The 25,497-nt window shown below is 41.5% G+C and overlaps 1 protein-coding gene across 6 annotated transcripts in view; it reads right to left on the minus strand.

Moving 5' to 3' along the window:
• foxp1b (forkhead box P1b) overlaps positions 1-25,497 on the minus strand; it is a 161,619-nt gene that overhangs the window by 55,453 nt on the left and 80,669 nt on the right. For all 6 annotated transcript variants that reach the window (XM_028575400.1, XM_028575405.1, XM_028575404.1 and 3 more), the window contains one exon: positions 24,491-24,661. In XM_028575400.1, coding sequence (XP_028431201.1) covers positions 24,491-24,649 — 159 coding nt within the window. In that variant the 5' untranslated portion in view covers positions 24,650-24,661. The remainder of the gene's footprint in view (positions 1-24,490; positions 24,662-25,497) is intronic.

A 25,497-nucleotide genomic window follows, 5' to 3' on the forward strand; every position in this document is an offset into this window, starting at 1 on the left:
TAAATGACAGCCACAAAGAAAGGAAATGTGATAAAAGGTCCAGAGAAAATAGAGATGATGTGGGTAAATGTGGAGTGGGGGGGGAGGGCGGGGGATCATTCAGGGTGTCCCCACTGGGAGTCAGATAGTGAGAAACGGGCCAGCGTTGTTTGCTCAGGCCCATCAACAGAGAGACCTCTTTAGTTCTATTAACGTCCGGCTCCTCTTGCCACAGCTGGGGAAGACCTTGAACGTGAAATGGTTTCAAGCAGATTGCTCCTAACTGCTAGAAGATGTGCAAGCAGGTGTAACCGGATCCCTGCGGCCACTCAGAGAAAGGGAGCAGGAACAAGATGTGCATCTGTTTGTGTGTTTCTGCACTTGTGTGTGTGTGTGGGTTTCTGTGTGTGCTTCAGTGTATTTACTCAGTGATCACGTTTTGCAGGCTTTATTAGTCAGGAGAGTGTGGCTCAGAGACAGCCAGCAACAACACAAGTAATAGGTTAGCTCTTAATGTAGTCCAGCTCAGAAGACAACTGGCCCTCTGGTCCCACCCTGCAGCCTCTGTGGGGCTTCAACACCAGCGGCCTAAATGTCAAGGTTACCTGTTTGACTTTCTGACTGATCGCACGTCTCAACTCACCTGACATTCATCACTTCTGCTGTTTCCTTTTCAAAGACAAGGCCCTCTGCTCCTCAGTGGTAACAAAGCCAAGAGGCCATGTTCTTCCTTCTCCACAGAAGTTGCTACCACGTTGAGCTAATGGAACGTCCTTCTACAGGCAGCCCAAGAAAGCAAAGTTATCCAATCATTTCATAAATTATATGGGCTATTGTAGCCAGTGGCGATGAAATCAAAAAAGCTGTTTCTATATTCATAATACCAGATATGGTGTTAGAGGGATGTTGACTATGCAAACATATAGTAATGGAATTCACTTGTCATTTTAATTGAAATGCATATTTTTTTTTTTTTTGGTGGGGGGTCATTTTCAAACATGTAAGCGGATAAGCAGTAAGGATCATGTCTCTTTTTATTAATTGCATTTTTTCTTTCTTTTTCTCTTTTCCTCAGTGATACAGACATTTATCTGCAATGCAAAGCAGGGGAAGTCTGGTTTCCCACTAAGTATATAATTAATGCCATTTCCAAAAAGCCACTCCACATGGAAAACAGGCCCTGATGCTCAAACCTTGTGCATTACAGGGCCCTCGCAACAACACTCTCCAGTCTGTGTTTAGATTTCCAAACTAATTCATGTAGAATACATAAATAAATCAATGTTTTATACCCACTTCAAACCATTAGATTCCCTTCCTTCGCTGCACTCTTCAACTAATCTATTAATATTTATGACAACACTAAACATTTCAAATATCCACGTTTAAACAATAAGGCTGTGCGTGCACTTACATAAGACAAAATCTGACTTCAATAAAAAGCCCATTTTGTTTGTCCAACACACCTGCTCGTGCAACCCCCCTCTCTATCCCCATAACAGGTAATGCAGAGCCCTGACAAATGTATTTTTGGAGAAAAAAATGACTGTTAAAAAAACAAGACGAAAGCAAAGTTATTAACTGTGAGTGGAGATAGAAGAGAGGGGGCTGTGAAGCAGGACTGATGACGGAGGGAGTGGAGTGAAAAGAGAGGGGTGGGGGGGGGGGGGGGGCACAGACAGATGGGAGGAAGAGAATAAGAGTGTGAAACAGAGAAGAGAGAGGTAAAAGCGAGCTGGAAAGAGAGGGGTAAAGAGGAGAATGTAGCAGAGGGGAGGCAGAGGTTGCAGGAGATGCAGAGAGGAGGGTAAACAGTGCCCCAACCAGGCGGTTCGGGCATTCGGAGCCTGGTACAGAGAGGTGTTGAACCCCCCCCCCCAACCCAGCGAGGTCAGCTCAGCTATGCAGGCCTGACAGCTTCCGTTTGCTGTGTGCTCGCCGTTTGTTTGGATTCCCCAGCCTTGCTTAGCCAGCAGCTTAACAACAGATGGCTAAAGAAGGCCTCTATTCAGAGTGGTCTGGATCGGAAAATCACACCAAGGAAAGTACACAAGCTGCAAACAAAACACACAGACACAACACAAGCACACACACACACACACACACACACACACATGCAAATGACATGGATTGTCAGAGTTGCACATGCTGCAAATGGGTGAACTGCAAATACGTTTTTGCTTGCTGCAAACAGTAATTTTATTTGCCCACAAAAATGCATGCAAAACACAGTGACGAGACACGCGGCATGCAAGTGAGCACATACACAAGCAATGTGTCGTCTGATTATACCAAACAACTTCACGGGATGATTAAATAACTGAGCAGATCTGAGTGAAAGCATTTGTGTCCCCCGCCATTATTAAACGAATGCTGTGTTTATTACAGCTTTAGTGCGGTGTAAACTCATAAACACCCTCCCAGAGTACAAGAGGAGCTGTCAGCTAAATATTGTTTCTCTCATGAGTCGCTCTTCCACCTCAATTACGCCTTTCAACTTCATAGGCTCAGTATGATAAAGTGGCAGTAAAAATCATTCACATTAATACACCATTGTGCATCTGCTGCTAAAGGTAATTAAAGAAGTAAATGACTCATAAGAATAGACATATTAGCTGCAAAATGAAAGGCAACTGGGCTGCCTCATGAAAATATGTACCATTAAGATACTGCATTTTCATATTGGGGTAATCAGCTCCACTAGCCTGATGCTGATTTAATCCACTCCAGTGGAAAGTCTATCAGCGCACAGCCGCGTGTCACTGTCTACCCGCCAAGAGCCAAGCATTCTACTTCAGCATTGCCCGTGAATGGCTCTACTAAAGGAGGGAGGTCACACACAGGCAAATCAGTCGGAGGAGCAGTCAGCGCTTTGGTGTCATTTAGAGGCAGATGGAGAGAAAGACAAAAAAAGTATATGAGTGAGACGAGGATAAAATGAGCTAGAAAGAGAAGAAGAAAAAAAAGCACAAATGATCTGGGAACAATGCAGCGGGCAGATCTCAGCAGCCCCTCTCTCCCTGACCTTAGCTTTTTGTTCTGAGCATATGATGCCTCAGGATGCCCACCACTGAATACAGCGATAATATCCGCCAAGTTGATAAAGTGTGAGGAAAAGAGCAGAAGCATGCCAACTGTGCTGGGTACTTAGATGGACTGTTAGAAAACACGCGCTCCTACCGATTGCCTCTTTGTTGGAAGTGTTGCATCACTTTGCAGGGGGGAGTGTTGTGCTTGGGAAAATGGGCGCTTCCAAAAACCCAGCGTGAGACACAGAATACTGTGAGCAGATTTTATCATGCGTGAATGATATTGTTTAGAATGGGAAGCTCTATCTGCCCTGGTCTCATAGACGGAGGACTCAACATTATTGATACACTCGAGACTTCCGGGATACGACCAGTAAAACCCCCTAAATCTTCCAATTTAGTTGTGGTGAATATAGATGAATGTAGTCGACACACAGCTATAGAATAGTGCTTGAGAAAGGGGAAGAGTGATCAGACAGTTGGCACAGTCATGGAGCGTCACAGTGCTTGGGGCCTGAACTGATGGCCTGTGTGATCAGCTGACCACTCTTCAGGCTCTGCACCACAGGGTGTGTTGATTAACTCAGTGTGGATGCAAAAGTAACTCATCTAGATGAATAATCCCCCAAATCAGTACAACAGACAACAAGCGTGACAATGCCTAAAGCTAATTTTGACTGTTCCCTTGAAGATGGATTCGAAATGACATCTGCCCAAAGAGCAAACGAGTATCTTCTCAAAGTATCATGTTGCTTTCACAAAAACACTAAAACTAAAATCTCTCTTTTTGAACTAAACAGATTTTCTGTTTTCATTAAACAAACACACCGTAGCCTTTATGGTAAGGCTTTCTGTGGTTTTCGACTGTACATCTTTTCCCACTGATGCTCACTGCCTTGAACTGTCCTGACCTGAGACCTAAGACATCATGAGCTGCTGAGGGAGAATTCCCAGTGTGTGTGTGTGTGTGTGTGTGTGTGTGTGTGTGTGTCTGTGGAGCAATAGTTCCTCCGAAAGAGAGGATTTTCTATAAATCACAGGCCAGTCCAATTGGCTATGGATTGAGTTGCAGTGGGGAGAGACAGCTCCCTGGGAATAGCTGTGTCTCTGTTGAAGTCATTCCAAGATGGGTAATATGATCCTATGCCGCCAGGAATAAAGAAAGGGAAGAGAAAAAGGAGGGGGGGGAATCTGATTGCTCCGGCCATAAAGAGGAGTAATCTCCAGCAGGGTCAGACACATCACCTGTCACACTGGACTGTAATGTATTATAGTCTCACAGGCAGATGATGTGACACATGGTGGACCTCACTTTTTTGATGGTTCAAGGACTGATTATTTTCTTATTCAAGGATTTCTAAATCTTTATCGACATAGTAGGAAGGTGTGAAAGGTGTATGCGAAAATAAGGGATTGCCACTTGTGTGCCACTATGCAAATTTAGAGCTATAAAAAAAACCTATCTAGAATTATGTTTAATAATCTGCTTATTATTGTGTAAATGTACTGTGGAAAGCATGTGAAGTTACAAAAACAGGGTTTTCTGACCACCAGGACCAGGTTTGTAATGTATGCAAACGCAATCAAGAAGGCACAAGTGCCTATGGTCTAATGAAGTCACTCAACAGAACCACCTGACTGTTCCTTTGGCGACAAGTGAACCACTAATGATGGTAACTGAAGAATCCCCCAGCCGTAAACTGTACATTTAAGCAGGATAAGTTTAAACAACCAACAACAACAAAAAATCCAGTAGAGCATCCTCCTCTCACTCAAAATCTAACCACATAGAAAGCTTGTTTTCTTGGTAAACGTTAAGATGAAAATGAAATGACACCTGCTTTACATTACGTGCATCATTATTGTGTGAATGCTGATTCAGGAGCATTCAGCATTCACAGTATTGTTATTCGATTCTTTATTCTTCAACTTTCTTTGGTCGCCTCTTACTTCTGCATACTTTCAGCTACAAAAAACATTAAACTATCAAAATGTTCAGCTCTTTACGCACATGATGGGACTTCTTCAACTTTGTTTCTGCTATTTATACTTTTTAAAATATATATTTTTTTATTTTACATTAAAGTTAATCCAGCAATCTTCAAATTCTCTTCAGGCTTCTTTCTTTTTGAAATGCTACTCCTCTTACATACTTTCACCTACAGACGTCAATCAAACTGTAAACTGTTCACAAAACCTTTAGCTATTAAGGTTGTATTCAGCTTTGAGATATCTTTTACAGTTTTTGTGGTATCACTGTTTAAGTCGAGTGTTTCATTCAGGCTTTGTCTGTGCTTATAATGGAGTGAGTATTGCATGACCTAGAGTGGGTGATGACATCCCTATAGTGGGAAGCCTTGGAAAATAATTGTAAAACATCTATAACTTTCTCTCACACCCACAATATTTACTTGCCATACACAATTTATATGTCAAAACTTAGTGACAGCTTTTCAGAAGAATATAAAAATATTCACCATTTCATACATTTTTGGTGTTATTTAACATTTCATTGAAAGCTGTACTTATTTAAACCATTCCCACTTTTCCAACTATTCTGCTTTACCTTCTTACGCATTAAAGCCAGCAATTTAGTTTATCTTTAGCAATTTAGCTGCAGAATATGCATTTTCGAGTTTAATACAACAACCCAATAAATGGCTAAACAGATTCGTATTTTGCAGCGAGGGCCTGTATATGGCTGCCATGGAAAGAGTGGCAGCTACTTTAGCCAACAAAACTGTTTATAGTTACACAACCACCTAAAGCTGCAGCCAATTTACATTTAATTTGGAAAAATGTACCTGTTGCTGAAAAATCAATGGAAGTTTTTGTCAAGTAAACTAGCTGATTAATGAACCTGACAATCACACGTCATTGGTGAAGCCCAGTCGAGACGTATTTCACCCTAATTTGTACCAAAACATGAGGCAAATGTTCAGAACTGAGAATCTGAAAATAAATCGTAAATAAATTTAATAGAGTTTAAGGAAGAGCGCGGAATTGCTGAACATTTTATGCTTTTCTAGGTTCTGAGGGCAACACCATCAGCGCAACTTACTGTACACCCATTTAATTCATAGTTCATAGTTTGAAGTTTCCTGTAGCTTTAAGGAAACAACCAATTTCTTTTTTTTGGACATGAGTCCATCCACACGTGTAAATGTTTTAACTAATGGTACTTTTATTTAATTGAAATGCACTTGAGATGTCTTTGCCTCTTTTGTGATTGTTTTGTGATTGCAAATAGTTGTTTTATGTAACTAACTTGTTCTGCTATCTTGGCCAGGTCTCTCTTTTATATCTCAATGAGACTAACCTGGTTAAATAAAGGTTAAATACAAAAATAAAAATAAAGGCAGTCTACCATCAGACATACTCAAAGTCGTCTGGGATTTAAAATTAGATGAGTGTTTATGGACTGACAAGTCACAAAAAAAGTCCTTTGAGTGTAAGCACTTTTCTAAACCACATCAAGTTTAGTTAACATGCAGAGTGCAGTGTGGTGACAGAATTGGCCACCCTCAATCAGCCTGAGCCACCTTCAGCTTTAGTTGCTGAGACCTGCAGGCTTCAATAAATGTCGCAGGAGAAGATGATCACAGCGCAAATTAAGTTATGCACTAAGCTTGTAGGGCTTACATAAACATGTGATGGAAATATTAAACAACGACAAACTGAGGGAATTAGACTAAAAAAAAACTACGGTTGAAAAAACGGTCCTGATTCAACTGGAAAACCATTTGAATTATTGCAAATGGGTGAATAATTTGTCCAGATGTTGAATTTTCATTGATGACTGAACATTGCATATATACAATAAATCTCCATCCCCCTGTAGCGGATTGTGTGTGAATAAGAGGTAAAAGTAAAAAGCAGGTAGCAGAAGTAGCCCAAACAACAAGCACTGCAGGAACCAAGGGCATGTGGGCTATAGAGCTGCTAGGGTGGTGGGCGGGGGGATGACAGACTGCTGTTCAACTCCATTAGCTGCTATGTGAGAGGGGTGCATCTAGCAGCACACGACCTGTGAAGAATCTTAGATCTCACTCTATCTTGGAATGGGGATTGCCGCATTAATTCTAGGAAACTGTAATCTCTCAAGCAAATCAAATTACTCTCATTAAGCGCAAGAAGAAAACTGCCTCTGTAATAAGTATGTATAAAAAGTATTTATTACCAATAATCACCTCTTTAATACGAGCTAGCTTACAACGGCTTTTATTTTTGCTGATTAAGTTTAAAAATGGGGAAACAAGGAAGGGCACATGCTCACGGACGCATATACATGGCTTTCACACAGAGACACACACACACACACACACACACACACACACACACACACACTTTTAAACACACAAGCAAACACACACACACACACACACACACACACACACACACACTAATATACACCTCATGGAGTTTATGAGAGTGGTTGATACAGTGATTAAAGGGGAGGGTAGAGGGACACAGTGCTTGAGGGCCTTGGAGAGGACGTGCCTCACCTAGTCATAAAAACACACCTCTGTCTTTAAGCCAGCACCAGAATCGCTCTCAGTGGGTTCACTTGGAGGTGAATCGCTAAAGAATTTACATGCAAAGTAGCACATGTCATCACCCAGACAGTGTGCTTGCACACGTAGCGTTGCATTGTAACTTGGCACACGCTCATTGACCGCCACATATTTGCAGCGGTCTGTGAGGTTGAAGGCCTGACCCAGGGCAGCCACCCTCTGAACAATGCAATTTCTGAAATGCACACAGCTGCTGCACACTTCTGTTTCATTCATTTGCATAATTTGTGTACCTACAAGCCATAACTATTCTACAAACAACTCCACAGTACGTTAATGTTATGCATGTATGGTTTTTGAACAGTAAATAAAGCTAAATAACATTGTGGGCATAATGACTCTGGTGGGAGGTGAAGTCTGTGTTCTTCTTTCAGGATATGATATCATTCCACAGAGCACAGGCTGCCAACTATAATTGCCCTGCCGGTAAATGGAAGAGACACAGATGTCCTCCAACCCTGTTTCTAGTATTTGATTCTTTATTCACACAACCAATTAATTACATCTATAAAAAAAAGAAGCTAAAAGAGAGTTAGCAAAACCACATCAAAATGGGTGATGAAAAACGATTTGCCTCTACCAAATCAATTAGGACTGAGGGTCAGTGGGTCATTCATTTACTGGTTCAGCATAATTACCTGTTTTTCTTCCCCTCATTTACTTCTTTATTCATCTGGGACACTGATGTCCCCGCAAACCGAAAGAACACACTTTTTTGTGATTATTCAAATTAAACATCAATTCCTGAGAGAAAAGGCCAACAGACTACAATGCGCCAAAGCTAATATGCTCCAAAAACAAACTCCCCTGAAGCAAAATGAGGGAATTCTATTAGATCTCAGCCTACATACCGCAAATGTCTATTTGACTCGCCCAATCAGGTAATAAATAAATATATACAGAATCAAATTAGAAATCACAATTTGATCTTATGAATTATGATGAAAATATGCCGAACCGCCTGTACCTATGCCTCCATCTGATATGAGTGCTTGGCAAGAGGACAGGTTACAGCAGTACTGTTGCCCTGTGGCTACAAATCACTGCTGGTGCTCCTTTGACTGTCTATCAAAGAGGCCGCATCCGCTCCTGTCTGTCCCGTCTGCTGGCTCATAGTGAGTAGAAGGATCAGATGTTCCTCCCTTCTCTGGAGAAAGCTGTAAAGACATTGATAAACTGCATTGCTCTTATATAAAGTAAAAGGTGTCAGTCTTTTAACAGACAGAAGCATTTATCGTGTTTAACACATAAAAGCAGACTTGGTTAGTACGCCTGCAGAATATCACATTAGCACTTTGTAAACATCCACCCGTAAAGATAATTATTTTGATTGCAAGACTCTTGTGAGGCTTTTCCCTTCCCCTCCTAAACATCTGGTTAAAATATGGGGCTGGCTTCCTGGCTCCCGCTCAGGTGGTTAAAACAGACTGAACACATATTAATAGAGTGGTGGGTAACTTTCCTTTTTTTTCTCCACTCTAGTTTACAATTTTTCTTTTTTCTTTTTTCCACTTGGTGGCAAGTCAGCGAAAAAGCATGAGCTGTGGCTCCCCACATCGCACCTGCCAGGAAGTGATCCTTTTCTCTCCAGCCAGAGAGGCTGCTGGGATATGCCAGGGCATGCAGCTGTAGCGTGAGCATTTAGCTCGATGCTCCTACAGGCAGGGCATGTAGAGGTACCGAGGCACACGCGGCACTCTTTCATTCATGACCTATAAAGCAAGCAAAGACTTGGAACCACCTGAACCAAACCAAACCACTTTTTTTTTTTTTAGGGATTTAGGGAAGAATCACCACTGGAATAAAAAAATTAACCATTTTGAAAACATTTGCTCATATTCAACATCGACTGATCTTGTTTCATTGCATGTCCTTGGTTGTGTAGTGAGCCAGACAGACAAGAAGAGGCCTCAAAAGTAGAACAGAGCACAGGCAACTGTGATAATTGACCAAGATGCTGCTACCACTGAGTCCCAGTTCTCTCACCTCCAAATCCCAGTGGCCCCGTTTTCAATTTAACACAGGACTTTCACTCATTGCAGGGCTAAGGCACATCTTTGACACTTTTACATTAGAAGCACAGCTTTCTGCTGATTAAAAACCTTCCCTCTGCCTCTCTCGTCCTCCCGCTGTATGGCGAGATGTAATGTGAGAGGGGTGTCCATTTCCTGTCCCTCCTTTCCCCCCCAAATCAACCACAAATAACTCACAGCCTCCTGCGCCTATCTTGATTTCACTCCAGAAGATAAGGACACCATTTATTGTTTTCATTGAGCTTGAGTGCTAAGACGGAGAGCACCGAATGACTCTCAGATCGAGATAAATACACCACAAATCGCTAATTCAATCCGTCTTCGATGCCGCTGATGTTTTGAAGAGAGGGGGATATCAAAAGATCGCACTGTGAAACCCGAGTCTGGTGGTGCGATACCGACTAGAGACCTCATCAAATTGAGAAGAAAAGCTAACTGTAACTTGAGTCAGAATTCCCTTTGGAGAAGCAGAGAGCTGGTACAATATGGCTGTGTATTAAATATGGAATGTGCTATTATTTGCATCTTTCATAGCTGTGATAGAAATGGATTTAAAAGAGAATGCACTAAATACGTATCACAATTTGTGCTGTTACAGGTTCATGACACAACGGATAGCTGAAAATGAATTCACAAGATGCGTGTGTGTGTGTGTGTGTGTGTGTGTGTGTGTGTGTGTGTGTGTGTGTGTGTGTGTGTGTGTGTGTGTGTGTGTGTGGAGAGCAGCGCTGCCCCTGGTAGCAACGGTGTGGTGGTGAGGGGCTGAGGAGAGGAGAGTATTTACTGATGTGGTTATCTTGTCCTGTGACAGGCAGGACCACTCAATCAGCCAGCGATGGCTGGGCTCAGGCAAGCATTACACGCACATCCCCATACTTCTTGGGAGGAGGCGTCAGCCAAGCCAAATCTGATCAACAAATGCAGTTCCCCTGTGCCACAGCTATCTGAGATGAAGATGATATTATGTGGAAGTGAGCAAAGTGATGGAGACAGCACAGGCAGAAGCAGAAAACGACAGAAAGAGAGAGAAAAGGAGACCTGAAGGAGGAACCTCCTCTAAAGCTTGGTTTCTTAAAGGCAAAGTGTCTCACTTCTTACGCCAGTATATGGTAATAAGAACCATGTGCGTCGCAACACTCCCTTTACCAGATCAAAGAGCCAAGCCTTTATATGCTGGAGACAGTCTCCCATTAATTATCAAAAAATTGAATTAAAAAATTAAAAAGTGTCTGTCCAGTAGAGTTACATACCAATTAAAAACACAATCCTGGCAGAGTCCAACTGACATTTCTAATGATCCCTTTTAGAAATTATTGACATGTATATGTTATTAAAAGGTTAAGAGAAATTTGCATTTAGCAATGAGGAAAAATAAATATAGTGTTGAGTGTGCAGATAAGAGCTCAGTAATTAGGAGTAGGCATTGCGGTGGTGGAAAACATTTGAAGAATAAACCTGGACTAGTTTGCTTCTTTCCCTGAAGCCCTAAAGATATTTTACATTATTCAATCCAAAATACCATCTTTCCGATTCTAACTTTTCTTTTGCATGTTAATGTTTGATAAGAGCCCTTGGCTATCTATGGGCACAATTATTAGATATCCGCAGAGAGAAATTGAAAAATGAATCATACTCTCAATTTTAGACTTGGAAATGGCGCTAAGAAGGGTGGTGTCTCCCCTGTCACAGGCTCCTTCTAAACACAATCAATCTGCTGCCAGAGATGAGCTGCTTGTGCAACAAAGACAATTGCATCAATACAGTAATTAACTGATTATTTATATGTTGGCACTTCCGTCCTGATGCACCACAACACTGATAAGCCTGTTGCAAGTGGTGATGATTACAGAGATGCTTCTCCCCGGCCTAACATGGAAGGGTGAGTTTGTGTTTAATTATCCAAAGTTGTATACCAAGTAGCACAGTGGGGATTCGTGGAGACAGTAGGGAAATATCTCTCTATTGGCCCTGAGCACATACTGTTAGTTAGATGACACCTTCACAAGCTAACGCGCTCCCTGAAATTGCATATAGTGCCATAATAGGATGCACATTCACTGACAACAGTTGCAAACACAAAATTGCTTAGACCATGTGCAGTTTTCCATCCATGCAACTCAATTATCCATGCGTGGGCCCTGTAGGTTTTCAATAATCCTTATTTTGGCCCTCGCCATTACTGTATGCAATCTATGCTAATATCATGTACTGGGTATAAAATATGTAAATGTGCAGACAAAACAGCATTAAGTTATAGTTGGCAGAGGGATACATTCCACGCTATCAAGTTTCTAAGTGGCAATTTTAGCTTTTGAAAGGCACGTATACAAGACGTTATTATGCAGAGTGATGACAACTAAAATTACAGTACTGCTTAAATACTGCTGTGTGAATTTGATGTCCCGTATTTGCACTAAAAGGTGTTTAACCAGGTGAAATTCCTATTCATCATCATTCTCAAGAGCATGCACATATGTGAATGAAAATATTTACAGTAAAAATATTAACTAAAATATTTAACTTTTTGGTATTTATTATGATCTACAAAAAGCACTGCCACTGTCCGCATCAAACAACATAATTAATCATTATTATGAAGGAAAATACAGCAATGACTTGCCAAACATATCAAGCACTAATACTATGGCATCATGTAAGCTAGTGTGGCCAAATGAATTTAGGCTTGTAGAATTGCAAACGATTTACAAAATTTTGTATCATTAGATAAAAGATCAAAATAAATTACTGAGATAAAACTAAATTTGAGTTGTTTTAGAGCACCGGAAGGTCATCTGAAGCACTAAATTAATAATAATTTACATGTTGTAGGCAGTGTCCACTGATTACTGAGTAGTGATTAGTATAACGTGTCTTTAGTAGTCATTCTTCACCAAAGACAAGGCAGTCTGTATTTTTTATTTTTTTTTTACTTTGGAAAGTAGCAGTAAAATCAAAGTCAAATTCAGACAAACATTGCGGTAACATTAAACAGTTGACCGTGTCTTGGACTAAAACCCAGTTGCCCTCAACTGGATGATAAATTGTTACCAGTATCACAGTTGTATTACCATTTTCAATATCAAATGTAGCATTGGCATCTGAGACATTACTTGATTGTGTGTGTCTGAGAACAAGACCAGTGATGGATCTTGTGTGCTCTCCATCTGCTTACCAGTACAATCTTGTAGGACTTAGTCAATTTCCTCTACCATGATTCAAACTCGACCACACACACACACACACACACACACACACACACACACACACACACACACACACACACACACACACACACACAGAGAGAACACATGCACTCCACCCTAAACAACTCTTTCTTTAACATCTGCCCAGAAGCAGAACACTTTTGTCCACTCACTGTCTCCTAAGGCATCCAGCTCTAATCAAGCAAAAAATGGTCATAAATATTTCTTTCTGCTAGATTTCACATTCACATTTCACGCAGGGACATGATATTTTCCCCCTACCTCCAGGGAGTACCTAATGCAAAAAACAGTTACTTATATTCAAGGCTCATGTTCCTTCAGTCAAATGCAGAACATATTCCCCGTTTGCAGGGGGGGAAAAAACACGAAAGAAAGGGGGGAGAAGAGGAAAAAGCAGGAGGGGGAAGACATAAAGGGCCGTCTTATTTTCTGTGCCATTTACTGGCTAGTACTTTCACAGCCATCCCATTACATCATGTCAAAGATTGTAAACAAGCAAATAACAACAGTGCATCAGAGACCACAGTGAGGGAGCGGCACACACTGTCCTGCTCTGGAGGTCTCTCTGCCGCCAACAAGGAGGAAAAAACATTGTTTAAATAATATATATCCTTTTGGTAGAGAGAAAAAGGTTGCATGAGGATTTATATGAACCATTGTCTCTGGCCTGGCTAAGTATTTATGGCACATGCCATTCACAGGATGCGGAGGTGCCATCACTATTATTTATGACGAGACATCCCATCACGGCATATCATTCTCTAAATGGTATACAGCTATTCACCAGTGAATACCGACCTGTGCCATTTTTCTCTCAAATAGAGGCCATGTCACTGTTGAACGCGCAGGGGGGGTTGTTATTAATCACTGATACATACTTTGATGGGTGAATACATGTCAAACAATCAAATTTACTCTAAGAGACCTGTGCATGGTGTGGCTGTCCATGCATATTTACTTGAATGAAGGCTCATTTGATCATCAGCATTGGTCATTTATCATATTCCACCCATGTGGGTCAAAAACAGACCTGTCAATTTTGTTTCTGTATCACACAAAAAAACAGATACACACTGTACACAAGCGGGAATTTCATTACTACTCCACAAGTTGAATTTTTTTATAATTATGCTATTAGTACTGTATATTATCGTCAACCTTAGTCTTTTAGTGACATTGTCCTTGAGTGGTAAATTTGACCAGCTACTTAGTTTACTAGTTACATAGTTTGCGATGGGCGAGGCTTTTCATTACAGTTTGAAAGGGCCAAGGGAAGCTAAACAAGCTAAAAAGTCCATCCAGGCTTGTGATGTATGTGTGTACATTATGTCTGTGGCTCATTTCCAGCTCAACACAGCAAAAAGATACAGCTGGACAATCTGACTACAATATTACTGTATATCTTGATATTTTTTTTAAAGCTTGAAATGGTGGTGATGGTATCACAAAGCAGGGGGGGTTCTATAATGCGTGGTAAACAAACTTACATAACATTTTTTTAAATATATGTGTAACCAAAGAAGAAAAACTATCCATAATAGGCTGTTGTTTAATTTATCAAACTGTTCATTGAATATATAAAATAATCAATTTAAGGCTACAAATTAATAATTCTATCAATATACAGTAGTTCATCACACTATATATCATCCTACATCATCGTTCTTGTGCTGATGTATTCAGTTTATGGGATTACTATATACAACTATGTAGCAATAATTATGATTAATTATATATAATATGTTTTGTTTTTGTTTGTTTTCTTTCTTGAAATATGTAGATCACTTTGGTTCAGTTTTTTTTTTTTTTTTTTTTACTTTATTGTCCACCAAGGTGCAAACCTGTCCTCGACAGTTCATTAAATTAATTCATTACAAATATATATATATATATATATATATATATATATATATATATATATATATATATATATATATATATATATATATATATATATATATATATATGCTCTCCTTTCTTTTTAAGCCACCTTATCCTAGTTTCATCAGTCAGCTCACCTGGGGGCAATATTTGCAGTCAGAGTGCTAACAAATGGCAGCAGGTGGCAAACAGGAATTTTGCTACCATCACCTAGCTTCTCTTTGAACCCCAGGACTGCCCCCTCCGTCACCCAGCCCGGCCAGGGCGCCAAGAATGAACACTGATGTCTATTATCCACATTGTGTCAAGAGCTCATGAATAAGATATAAAAGCCAGGCTCACTACAGGGTTTTCACATTAGCCTGGCTATGTAGGTGATGCCCTCTATGCATACATGTATACAAGCACCTGCACATGCTTGCATATACATCATGCACATGCTCACACATTTACCAAAGCACACACATCACTACTTTGAATGCACATACAGATTCTCTCAAGCAACTCTACCTCTGTAGCCGTTCAAATGTGCACTCAAAAGATGCCTTAATCTGCAAGAAGGATTAGGGCTTATTGAAACAAATAAGTGTTTTAAGAGGAGAGAGTCCCAGTTTAAATTTCAATAGCTCATTTAACCCTTATCTGCCCAAATCCTTGGGGTCCATTCTATGTTAATTGGATCTGCATTGCACTAGCATTGGGGGTGTTAACAAGCACAGCCTATGAATATTAATTACCCTGAAGTTTTCTGCACAGGAAAGACTTCACTGATACATATTAATTCTATGAAGTTTTTAAAGTAGTGCTCTCATTAAAAATGAATAGGCCATGCGCTTGAATGTTTTCCCAAGAGGAATTGTGCATCCTTAAGTCTATTCCTAATAAATTGGGTCAGATTGGCTATCCTAAAAGAGTAGCTTTTCCTTAAAATGGCATTATTATTCAACTGAATGTAAACATTCCAATCCCGTGAAGAAAGGGTTTTGTTGGAACAGTGCTTTGACAATGGCTATTAAAGCCAGTCATGTCTGAGCGTGTACTTTCCCAACCACAGTCTCCTGAGGCCCTGTTAAAACGGTTACTTATTTACAACACTAAACACACAAGTTGTTCAGCTAAACAGCGCAAAATTACTCTGTGTGCCTGTGTGTGTGTGTGTGTGTGTGTGTGTGTGTGCGTGCGTGTGTGTGTGTGTGTGTGTGTGCATGTGTGAGGATTTGTGTGTGCGTCTTGATGTGGCGCATTCAGAGCCAGTTGTTGACACTACTTTAAATAAAACATTGAGGATGCATTAGTCCTCTGGCTAGGCGAGGCCTCTCTCTAAGCCATTTAATACTGAACTGATGCAGACGTGTTTCCCTGTCTGCCTCCAGCCAGCTGCTTCAGACACCTGCTCAAAGTTTAGAGTTGCCCACTTCAGCACAAACACGCAGACCGCGGCCATCAAAGACCATCCGGGCGCCACACAATGAGAGCCACTTCTCTCTTACTAATGATACCAGCATACACTTGCATCATTTACGTTTATCGGTGTTTTAAGCCCCCAATGTCTCCTTCCAGGCAGTGCTGCCTGGAAGGCACTAGGATTAGGCAATGGTTATGGTTATGGTTATGGTTAGGGTTAGAGTTAAAGGAACACGCCGACTTATTGGGAATTTAGCTTATTCACCGTAACCCCCAGAGATAGACAAGTCGATACATACCCTTCTCATCTCTGTGAGTGCTGTACGGCTGTCTGATGGCTCCAGCGGCATCAGCCCATCAAAGAACATGCAGGTGAATGGTTCCAGTAATCCTACTGCTCCGAATAAGTGACAAAATAACGCCAACATGTTCCTATTTACATGTTGTGATTTGTAGAGTGACAGTGTGTACAAAAAACAACGTAACATGAGACACAGCCGTCTTCTAACCGTAAACAACCGGGAACTATATTCTCAGGTGGAAGAATATATTACTTGGGCGGAGTGATATGCTCGCAGCAAGCCTGTCTGAGAATATAGTTCCCAGTTTGTTTTCTGTTAGAAGATGGCTGTGTCTCATGTTACGTTGTTTTTTGTACACGCTGTGACTATACAAATCACAACATGTAAATAGGAACATGTTGGCGTTATTTTGTCACTTTTATCACAATTGGGAGCAGTAGGCTAGTTGGAACCAGTTACCTGCAGGATCTGTGCTAGGCTAAGCTAATGCTGGAACCGTCAGACAGCGTTACAGCACACACGGAGATGAGAAGGGTATGTATCGACTTGTCTTACTCTGGGGGTTACGGTGAATAAGCTAAATTCCCAATAAGTCGCCGTGTTCCTTTAAGGTTAGGGTTAGGTGCCTTGAAGTCAACGGTCGCAGCGCTGCCTGGAAGGAGACGTTGGGGGCTTAAAACACCATCGAGCATCATTTACATGGAAGGCATTTGTACGTGCACACGTACTTAAGAGGTTTCCTCATACACACATTCTCCACAGGGACACACAGTACTGTATACCAAGCCTTAAACAAAAATTGTGTCATTTTTTGAGTTGATTCTTAGCAAAAAACCCTTTGTTCTTTCACAAATATGTGCTCACTCATGTGTAATTACTTTCACCAACTAATCAAAGTATTCTCGTAAGCGTAGAATCTGCCATTCAGAATCATTCAGAATACATAAGGGCGAGTCGCTGGAATGACGGCCGCCATTTTGCACCTCCATCTTTAGAATACATTAGCCAAAGAGGGACATACCTCCGCCTTTTGCGCTTTTACACTCAGTGGCACCGTGACGAATGCCAGGGGGAGATTACTCGCCAGGGAAGCGAAAAAGAGAATTAAAACGACAACACGACAGGCAAAGCAACAAGACCAATTGGAGTGGCTAGAACAGCTGCGTGTAAACAATGGAGATACTAAGAGCTAATTTCGGGTTCGGCCACCGTAGGAATTGAAATGCGCTCGGAATGGGAGGGGCTAGAAAGTAATATTCAGTTGGTTGTCATATACAATTCCACCACTAGATGGGAGAAATTCTTACACAATTAGCTTTAAAGACAGAGGAGGCAGAATCCGTTTTTCACTGGCTACATTTGCATACGCAAGAAACCAGATTATTATTAGGAATCAGATCAGCGTTTCCTCTTTTCCTCTTTTCTCAGCAGCTCAAGAAATGGGTTAGGGTTAACAGAAAGTTTGTTGATCCCGGACCGCCCTAACTCCCCGCCGGATCAGCAGACTTTCCGTTAGTGCCATTACACAGGTTGCCCGCTGTGACCCCTGGTGCTGTTGCTTGCGCTGTCTGAATTAAAGTTGCTACAGTTGCTAACTAAAGGTTTGTCTCCGGAGCTGTCCACACTCCTCCCGTCTCCTAGCGGCCGGGAGTGGCGTTCTTATGGATCCTATAAATTCTAGGCAAGTCCCGCCCTAAGAAGCAGCTCGATTGGTTGGGGTTAGGCACTGACCTTGAGTAGTTAAGGTTAGGATAGCCGATTGGTCAGGGGATAGGACCTGAGCAAATCGGGTTACGTTACCTTGCGTAAGTATGGACGCCTGGCCAATAGTAGTGTGTGAATGCTATTGAAGAGCGGGCCTTGCCTCTAAGTTGCGTGGGTTCCATAATAACGCCAGGAGTGAGGCAGAGGTCCACACAGAGCTGTGTGAAGTCTGAGGAATTGCCTCAAGTGATGTCACTTGAGTCAGCGTCAGTTGGGGCTGAAAACTACAAGTTTTAAAATAAATATAAAAAAATTGGGGGTGTGGAGTTGGAAAGAAGTGAGCTTACCAGACCTCTGTAGCCTACTCCTCATCTCTGCTACGGTAGCCGCTACTAGCATACACACCCGATTCTCTGACCTAACTGTCGGCAGTCAAGTAGTATCATGGGAAATGTAGGCGCCAGGTTTTGACAAGGAAGAAGAATGCATAGAATAAAAAAGTCAGACAATGTGTATATCTGTGGAGTACTCTTTTCACAAAGATCAACTACTGACGATGTCTTCTTCAAACGATAAAGGAGAACTATAATTCCCAATAAGAAGCCTTTGATACCAGGTAGTGACTGAGATCATGTTAGTGCAGAAAGTATAACAATTACATTACTCATATGCATGTTGACACACTTTGTTTCCTATCTTATGTGCTGAAATGAGATGGAAACTAAGGTGTGTGTGTGTGTGTGTGTGTGTGTGTGTGTGTGTGTGTGTGTGTGTGTGTGTACGTCCATTCTGAGTACCACAATGTCAAACAACTCCTGTGATCCCCCTCCTGCTGCCCACATAAGCAGGGTGTGTAAACAGGATGTCGACCCGAGCAACAGTCAACTATTTTAAACTATGGCTTCGGCACACATGCAACCTGTGCTTCATCTCTTCCCAGTCGGAGAGCAGCGGCTGGAGGTAGACTCAACAAAATGGATGAGTTCATAGGCTGGCTGTCTTGGAAGGCATCCATAAGACAAAGGAGAGGCGCTGGGTGGTTTACCTCCCAAAACTTTACTAACAAAACCAAGGTGACAAAGGATTTGAAAAGCTGTACCTAGACTAAACAGATTTTCTTTCCTGATAAAAAAAAAAAAAAAAAAAAAAAAATGCATGGAACTGTGTTAAAAAAGCATTAGGATTCAAGAAAAGCTTAAGCCTGAGTAAAAACAGTCGTGACATTTTCAGTGAAGCAGGCTGTGTTTTTTATTTATAATTATTTCCCCCATTTTTCGACATAGCAGCGCATCACTGTTCAATTTTCACCTCCATCTGTGTGATTATTAATCAGATCACACATCAATTGCCAGAACCAGCAAAGAAATTTAGCCTGTAATAAAACTGTCATGTGCTGTGGTATAAAGACAGATGTTGCCAGTTGTGTGATAACATAATTAAACTGTTCAGTGAGGGATTCCATAAAATTATTCAAATTGGAAGAGCACTATCATTTTACCAATAAAGCAATTTAGGGCAATATGCAGTGTCATAACACTGATGTTATCCTCTCCGCCAGATTTTCCAATAAGTTGGAGCCTCGGCTTGGCCTCCTCTGACAATATGAACAGTATACATGAAGATACCTGAGAGCTCCGAGAAATGGGTGATTATGCGCAGGGAGACCGTGGGGGATGCGTTCAGTGTGAGCTGCTCTGTGGATGCACACTTGCACAAACCGTATGTTTGCATGAGTTAGATGACATGGCTCGGGACAAAAGCACACATTCAGTAGCATAGTGCACCGCAGCTATTGGTCAAAAAGCACCAAAGAAGAGCAAAGAAGCCTTTATTACACATGTCAAATACAGCACTGTACTGCACAGATTTATAATTCTGCAGTAGAGCAAATACAGAGATACTGGCAGGAATTCAATTCAAAAGTGCAGTGATAAGGCTGCGTTCTTCTTGTGAAACACCATATTTCAATCCAGGCATAGCACTCTCTCCCTCTTGCCCTCCGCTCTGCGGCGGAGTACATGCGATTAGCCGAGATCTTAGCAGCAAATGCTCTCTAGCCTCCTCTCTGAGCTGACGCTGTTAACTTCATTCAGTCTGACCATTAGCCCATAATGTGGACTGGACGCCATAAACCAGCAGGCCCTGCACCGGCAAGCCTGGCCTTTGGGCCTCTATTCTGTCTGAGCATCTATGTGTTTATATGTGTGTGTGTGTGTGTGTGTGTGTGTGTCTCTGGGTGTGTACCTGTCTGAGTGTACTGTGATAACGAGGCTTATCATCTAGCACCTCCCCCTGAAGCTGAGCTCGGTGACGGTGGCAAAGACGTGCATTTCCACCTTCTCAAGCCTCCACAAGGGACCATGTAAGCCCTGCATTATGCAAACAGGAAACCTGTGCCCGCTCAGCTCTTTCTGTGGCCACTGTTATGCGTGTCACTCTCTCCTCTCTGCACACGCAACACTACGGACACCCCAACCACGCAGGCAGAGAAGGAAAAAAAAAAAAAAACATAATTGGCTGGCCTTATCTTATGATGTTTAACAAAGCTTAAAGGCACTTGTTTGACAAAGCAGACTGGATGGATGTGTATGCAATAAAAGAAAAGCAATTATTCATCACTGTTTTCTTTTTTCCTTTTGAGATTATTGTTACAGGGATTTGTACAGTATCACTGAGAGGAAGAGACAGGCGGATATTTTAGAAATCTCTCTAACTTGATTAAAAGGGCTCTTATACAAGACAGGATATCAATATTTAATGCTCTACAGTTGTATCAGATGAACCAAATTTTAAGTGAAGGAATCTATTCCATGGTTAAACATATGAGATGTTATAAATGCTTTGCTAAAATTGACCATATATAACAGGAAATATGTGGAGGGAGTTGAATGTCCTGAAGACAGAAGAAGCTAATACAAAGTCTCTAACATAATTGTCACTGTGTGTTTATTTGACTGCTACAGCAACACAATGTCCTGTTGCAAAATCATTTAAATCACAAAACAGGTTATTGCACAACACTCCTCTTTCATACTATTGTTTTTGTTGTTTTTGCTCTCGTACATTAGCTTCACTTCCTCATGAGGACAACGTTACAACCACAACTTCTGCAACACAAGCACAGAGAAAATAAACATACTGAAGTTCTAGGACAAACACATATGTTGTGAAAAAGATGTTCTATTCATGTTCTAAAAAACAAAAGAGGAGATCCTCATACATTGTACACAAGCAGCTGCAAACAACTGAGCACAGCCTAAAAAAGCTACAGGATGCACAACAAACATTAATGAGCACACTTTAACGTCTAACCCTTACGACACAACCGATATCTCTTCGAGTTCCTCAAAAAAGTGAAATCTGCGACATTTCTACAGCATTTTAGAGAGAAAAAAGAAGAAAGACGGCGCCTTCTTTTCATCCTTACTTCTTAACAAACACTATTTGACTTACTAATAGAGATGCTTAACTCAAGCTTATGGTCCACTTCCCCCAAATCTGACTAGTCTACAAGATGAATTCCCCTGTCAGAATCAAGATGATCAAACAGATTACAATTATTTCATCCCCCATCTTTATTAATGAGGACTGTCTTTCATAGTTATGTTGCCTAATAAGAATAAATGATATGCCACTGCCAGGTTTGTTGTTCCCGCTCACTCAGGAGACTCTCAGACATGTGCACTTTGAGTCAGAGAAGATTTTAGATTGATTTTCGCATCACCTAAAGGGGTATTAGCATCTTTGCAGTCGTGGAGAACAAAGAATGCATGTCAGTTAAAAGCGCATTAGTGCAAGCTGCAAATAAAACTTGAAAGAAAGACTGTGAAATGCCACAAAAGTAAAAAGTTATCAAGTAATTGAGCGAAGATTGTAATGCCCTGGGGACAATTAACATGGTTCATGGTGCATGAGTGAAAATCCTGGGTTAGTCTAATGGGAGAATAAAAAGACTGCCTGCCTTCCCAGTAACACTGCCATGGTAAGTAGCCTATCAAAGCCCAGTGTCAGGAGCTGAGAGTGAAGACATCTCGTCTGCCGTCCCCATCCATGCGCCATTTGTCACAGACAACAATGACTACGCCTCCCTCTGTTTCAACTCCAATTGCAGGCCACAGAAATAAACCACCGGATTTGTTCAAAAGGCATGAAGAAAAAAACACTTGCTATTTACCACAGTACAAAGCAGAGGGCAGGTAATATGACTGTAATACATTGAATTGGGTAAAAGAGAGTTGCTCGTTTTTCCTTCCTTTAAATGCCAGAGCAGAACCTGGGGAGTAATAGTCCTTTCTGGATGGCTAAAAAGCAGAGACCATGCTTGGACAACTGGCTCTATCCTAGCGGGGAGGCTTTATTTCCATCCCTTCTTGGTGTCAAGTGCACATCCATGACACTTTTCTCTCCCTCTCTCCCCTGTGTCAATTCATCAAAGCTGTAACCCTGTTGTCTTTGCAGAGCGAATCAGAATGTGCCCCTGGCACAGAATGAAGGAAAAGTCAACAGGAATTAAGTTTCAGTGCAACTGTTTACTCAACTGTGGCCTGCAGTTATTGATATTTTATCCATGGTTTTGTGTGACTACTGCAGTAATGAATTCAGTATGGCTGTGATTTTCTCACTGACGACATGCTCATTTTGAGCTGGAAAAAAAGATGGGTGGGAGGTGGGCTCTGGAGCTGGGGGAGTGGGGATGAAGAGCAGATCTGGTAAGGCCTACAGAACTAAAACACAGCAGGACGCATGCTGACACACTCTTTGTACTTACTGATCAGCTTCTTCTCTGGTATTTAATCCAATACTGTCCCACTTAATACCCTGAAAAACGTGTTTAACACAGGCATCCTGTTCCAAGGCACACACTATGTACTTCTAAGATGATGGCATCTTAAACATTTGGCCTTTATTGTATGTTTGCCCCTCTACCAATAATTATCTCTCAAATCTACAATTAAATGAAGCATGGGTAAAGGGGGGAAATAATTACAATATATGACTAATCACAATGTAAAATAATCACTTATCAGGTCATTCGCTTACTATTCAAGTGATATACTGATATACCGGCCCGTCAGACACCGCCTACCAAGAGTCTGGGTCTGCCGAGGTTTCTTCCTAAAAGGGAGTTTTTTCTTGCCACTGTCGCAATAGCCACTGCTAATGCTTGCTCTTGAGGGAATTACTGTAATTGTTGGGCTTTTGGAATTTATAGAGTGTGGTCTAGACCTACTCTATCTGTAAAGTGTCTCGAGATAACTTTTGTTATGATTTGATACTATAAATAAAATTGAATTGAAATTGAATTGAATTGAATTAAATAGGGCTGAGCAACACACTAAAAATGAATGATTTGTCTTAACATGATAAAAGGATGTGTACAACTGATTATCACTGAATTGACCTGCGCATTACACCGTGCGAGATGTCGTACAGTAATGCTAAGCTGTTGATGAAAAATGATTTATATTTTGTTTTGTCAAAATGAGATATGAATGAATTTGCTGATTATCATCAGTTCTGACAACAGTGTCACGGCACCACGTACTGATGTCCTAATGATTCTGCTGAAAGATGATAAATGATAACAGTGGATTATTGCTCAGCTCTATATGATACAGTGTCATGTCTCCCATGTTCCATGCTGCAGCATTGTTGCCCTCCCTGTACATGTGCAAATGCTGATGGATGCGCTGTGACAACAGACAGCGGCCCAGAGCCTGTGCATCATCACCAAACAGCTCCTGACAACAACCGTAGTCGTCCTGTCGGATAACCAAGATAGCAGAAGACACACTGATCTTTTCAATGCTGTTTCCTTAAACACACTGTCGTGTGCCACACATAACGCTGACACCAACAGAAAGAGCTTGTCTGTTTGCCTCAAGTCTGAGATGGCGAAGATGTTTAGGGCTTTGCCGGCGTGCATCTCCGCATCTCATTGGTTAACGCGGCAGAGTGTGGCATTAGTTGTGAGTGTGAGGCGTGTTTACAATGAGCCAGGGGAAAATGCTGTCATCCTATTGGATGTCATGGTTTCTTAACTGTCTACAAAATCATGCGGCACCTACATACTTAAATTATGTCCAAACACTGCGATGAATATTTCACCAAAATGCAGATGCTGCATGCTACGATAAACACGTTCACAACCAAACACAATCACACAGAGAGAGCACTTCCCCTTCTTTAAATATTCAAAAAGGGCCTCAATATACATAAATAATAATAATAATGTGTTTGTGTACTAGATGTACTTTGAGGTGTAATTAAATATTAAGTGGCACTTTAAGAGGGGGAAGAAGCCTGCTGATATCATGGCTTAATAAAGTGAAGACAGGTGCTAAAGGGGGTCTGGTCTACCTGGTGCTGCTGGAGATGCAGGAGGTCAGCTGCAGTCACCTCCATCGACGGCGTAGCGCTCTTGGTTCGTCCCTCCCCGGATCCGCCCTCCACGCTCGCTCCTCCATTTTGATTGGCTGGCCCGTTGCTCATCGCCTCGGTCCCAGATTCTTGCATCATGACTTAAAAAACCTGAGAGAAGACACAGAAAGACAGAAAACAGGGACGGAGACGGGGAGAAACAGCTGTTAAAACACACAGCAATGAGGTCGCATTTCAACTCTGGGCCAAACTATAAACATCTGTCATATCCTTCCCACACAATTTCACTTTTATTGCAGGTTTCCCTGTCGGTTTGTGCTTCCCTGTGTCTTGTTTGTTTGCTTGTGGCATATGCAATGAAGCAAACACACATGCACACGCTCTCAGGCTGCTTCTCCACAGAATAATGACCTGTTTTGTCTTTTCCGGCGCAGATCCTTTGCAGATGACAAGTCCATACTGGGCCGGAGAAGAGGGAGTGGGACTCAAGTTTTGTTTGTGTTCTCCATTATGGGGTATACACAGGGGTGCGGTGGAGGGGTTGGGGTCCAGCACACATCGCAGAGGAACCCAACCTGAGTTAAGTGAGAGCGGAGGAGCCCAAGAAAACACTGAACCTCCAAAACAAAACACTTTCTATGGAAATGGATATATTTACTTGCATGGCTCCCAGAAGAACCACGGCAGAATAGCTTTTTAATGGGAAACAGGGTGACTGTGTGAGGCCTGCCAAAGAATCTCCATGAGAAACATCCAATCTGAGGCCCGGCGAAAACAGTCAAATCCTTCAGGGGTGCTCAATTAACACCAAAATACAGGTCTGAAAATAAATAAACCCCTTTGAGTTGATGGAAAAAAATGGTTGTCTTTAATAACTTAATCTAACTCAAAAGGATAACCTACAAATACTGGCAGTGTAGTTTTACCTGTCATTGCATGCTTTTTGCATTATGTTAACATATGACAGTGGTAATCTGTGTTAAATG

Source organism: Perca flavescens, chromosome 4 (genome assembly GCF_004354835.1).
Source record: "Perca flavescens isolate YP-PL-M2 chromosome 4, PFLA_1.0, whole genome shotgun sequence".
Taxonomy (NCBI): domain Eukaryota; kingdom Metazoa; phylum Chordata; class Actinopteri; order Perciformes; family Percidae; genus Perca; species Perca flavescens.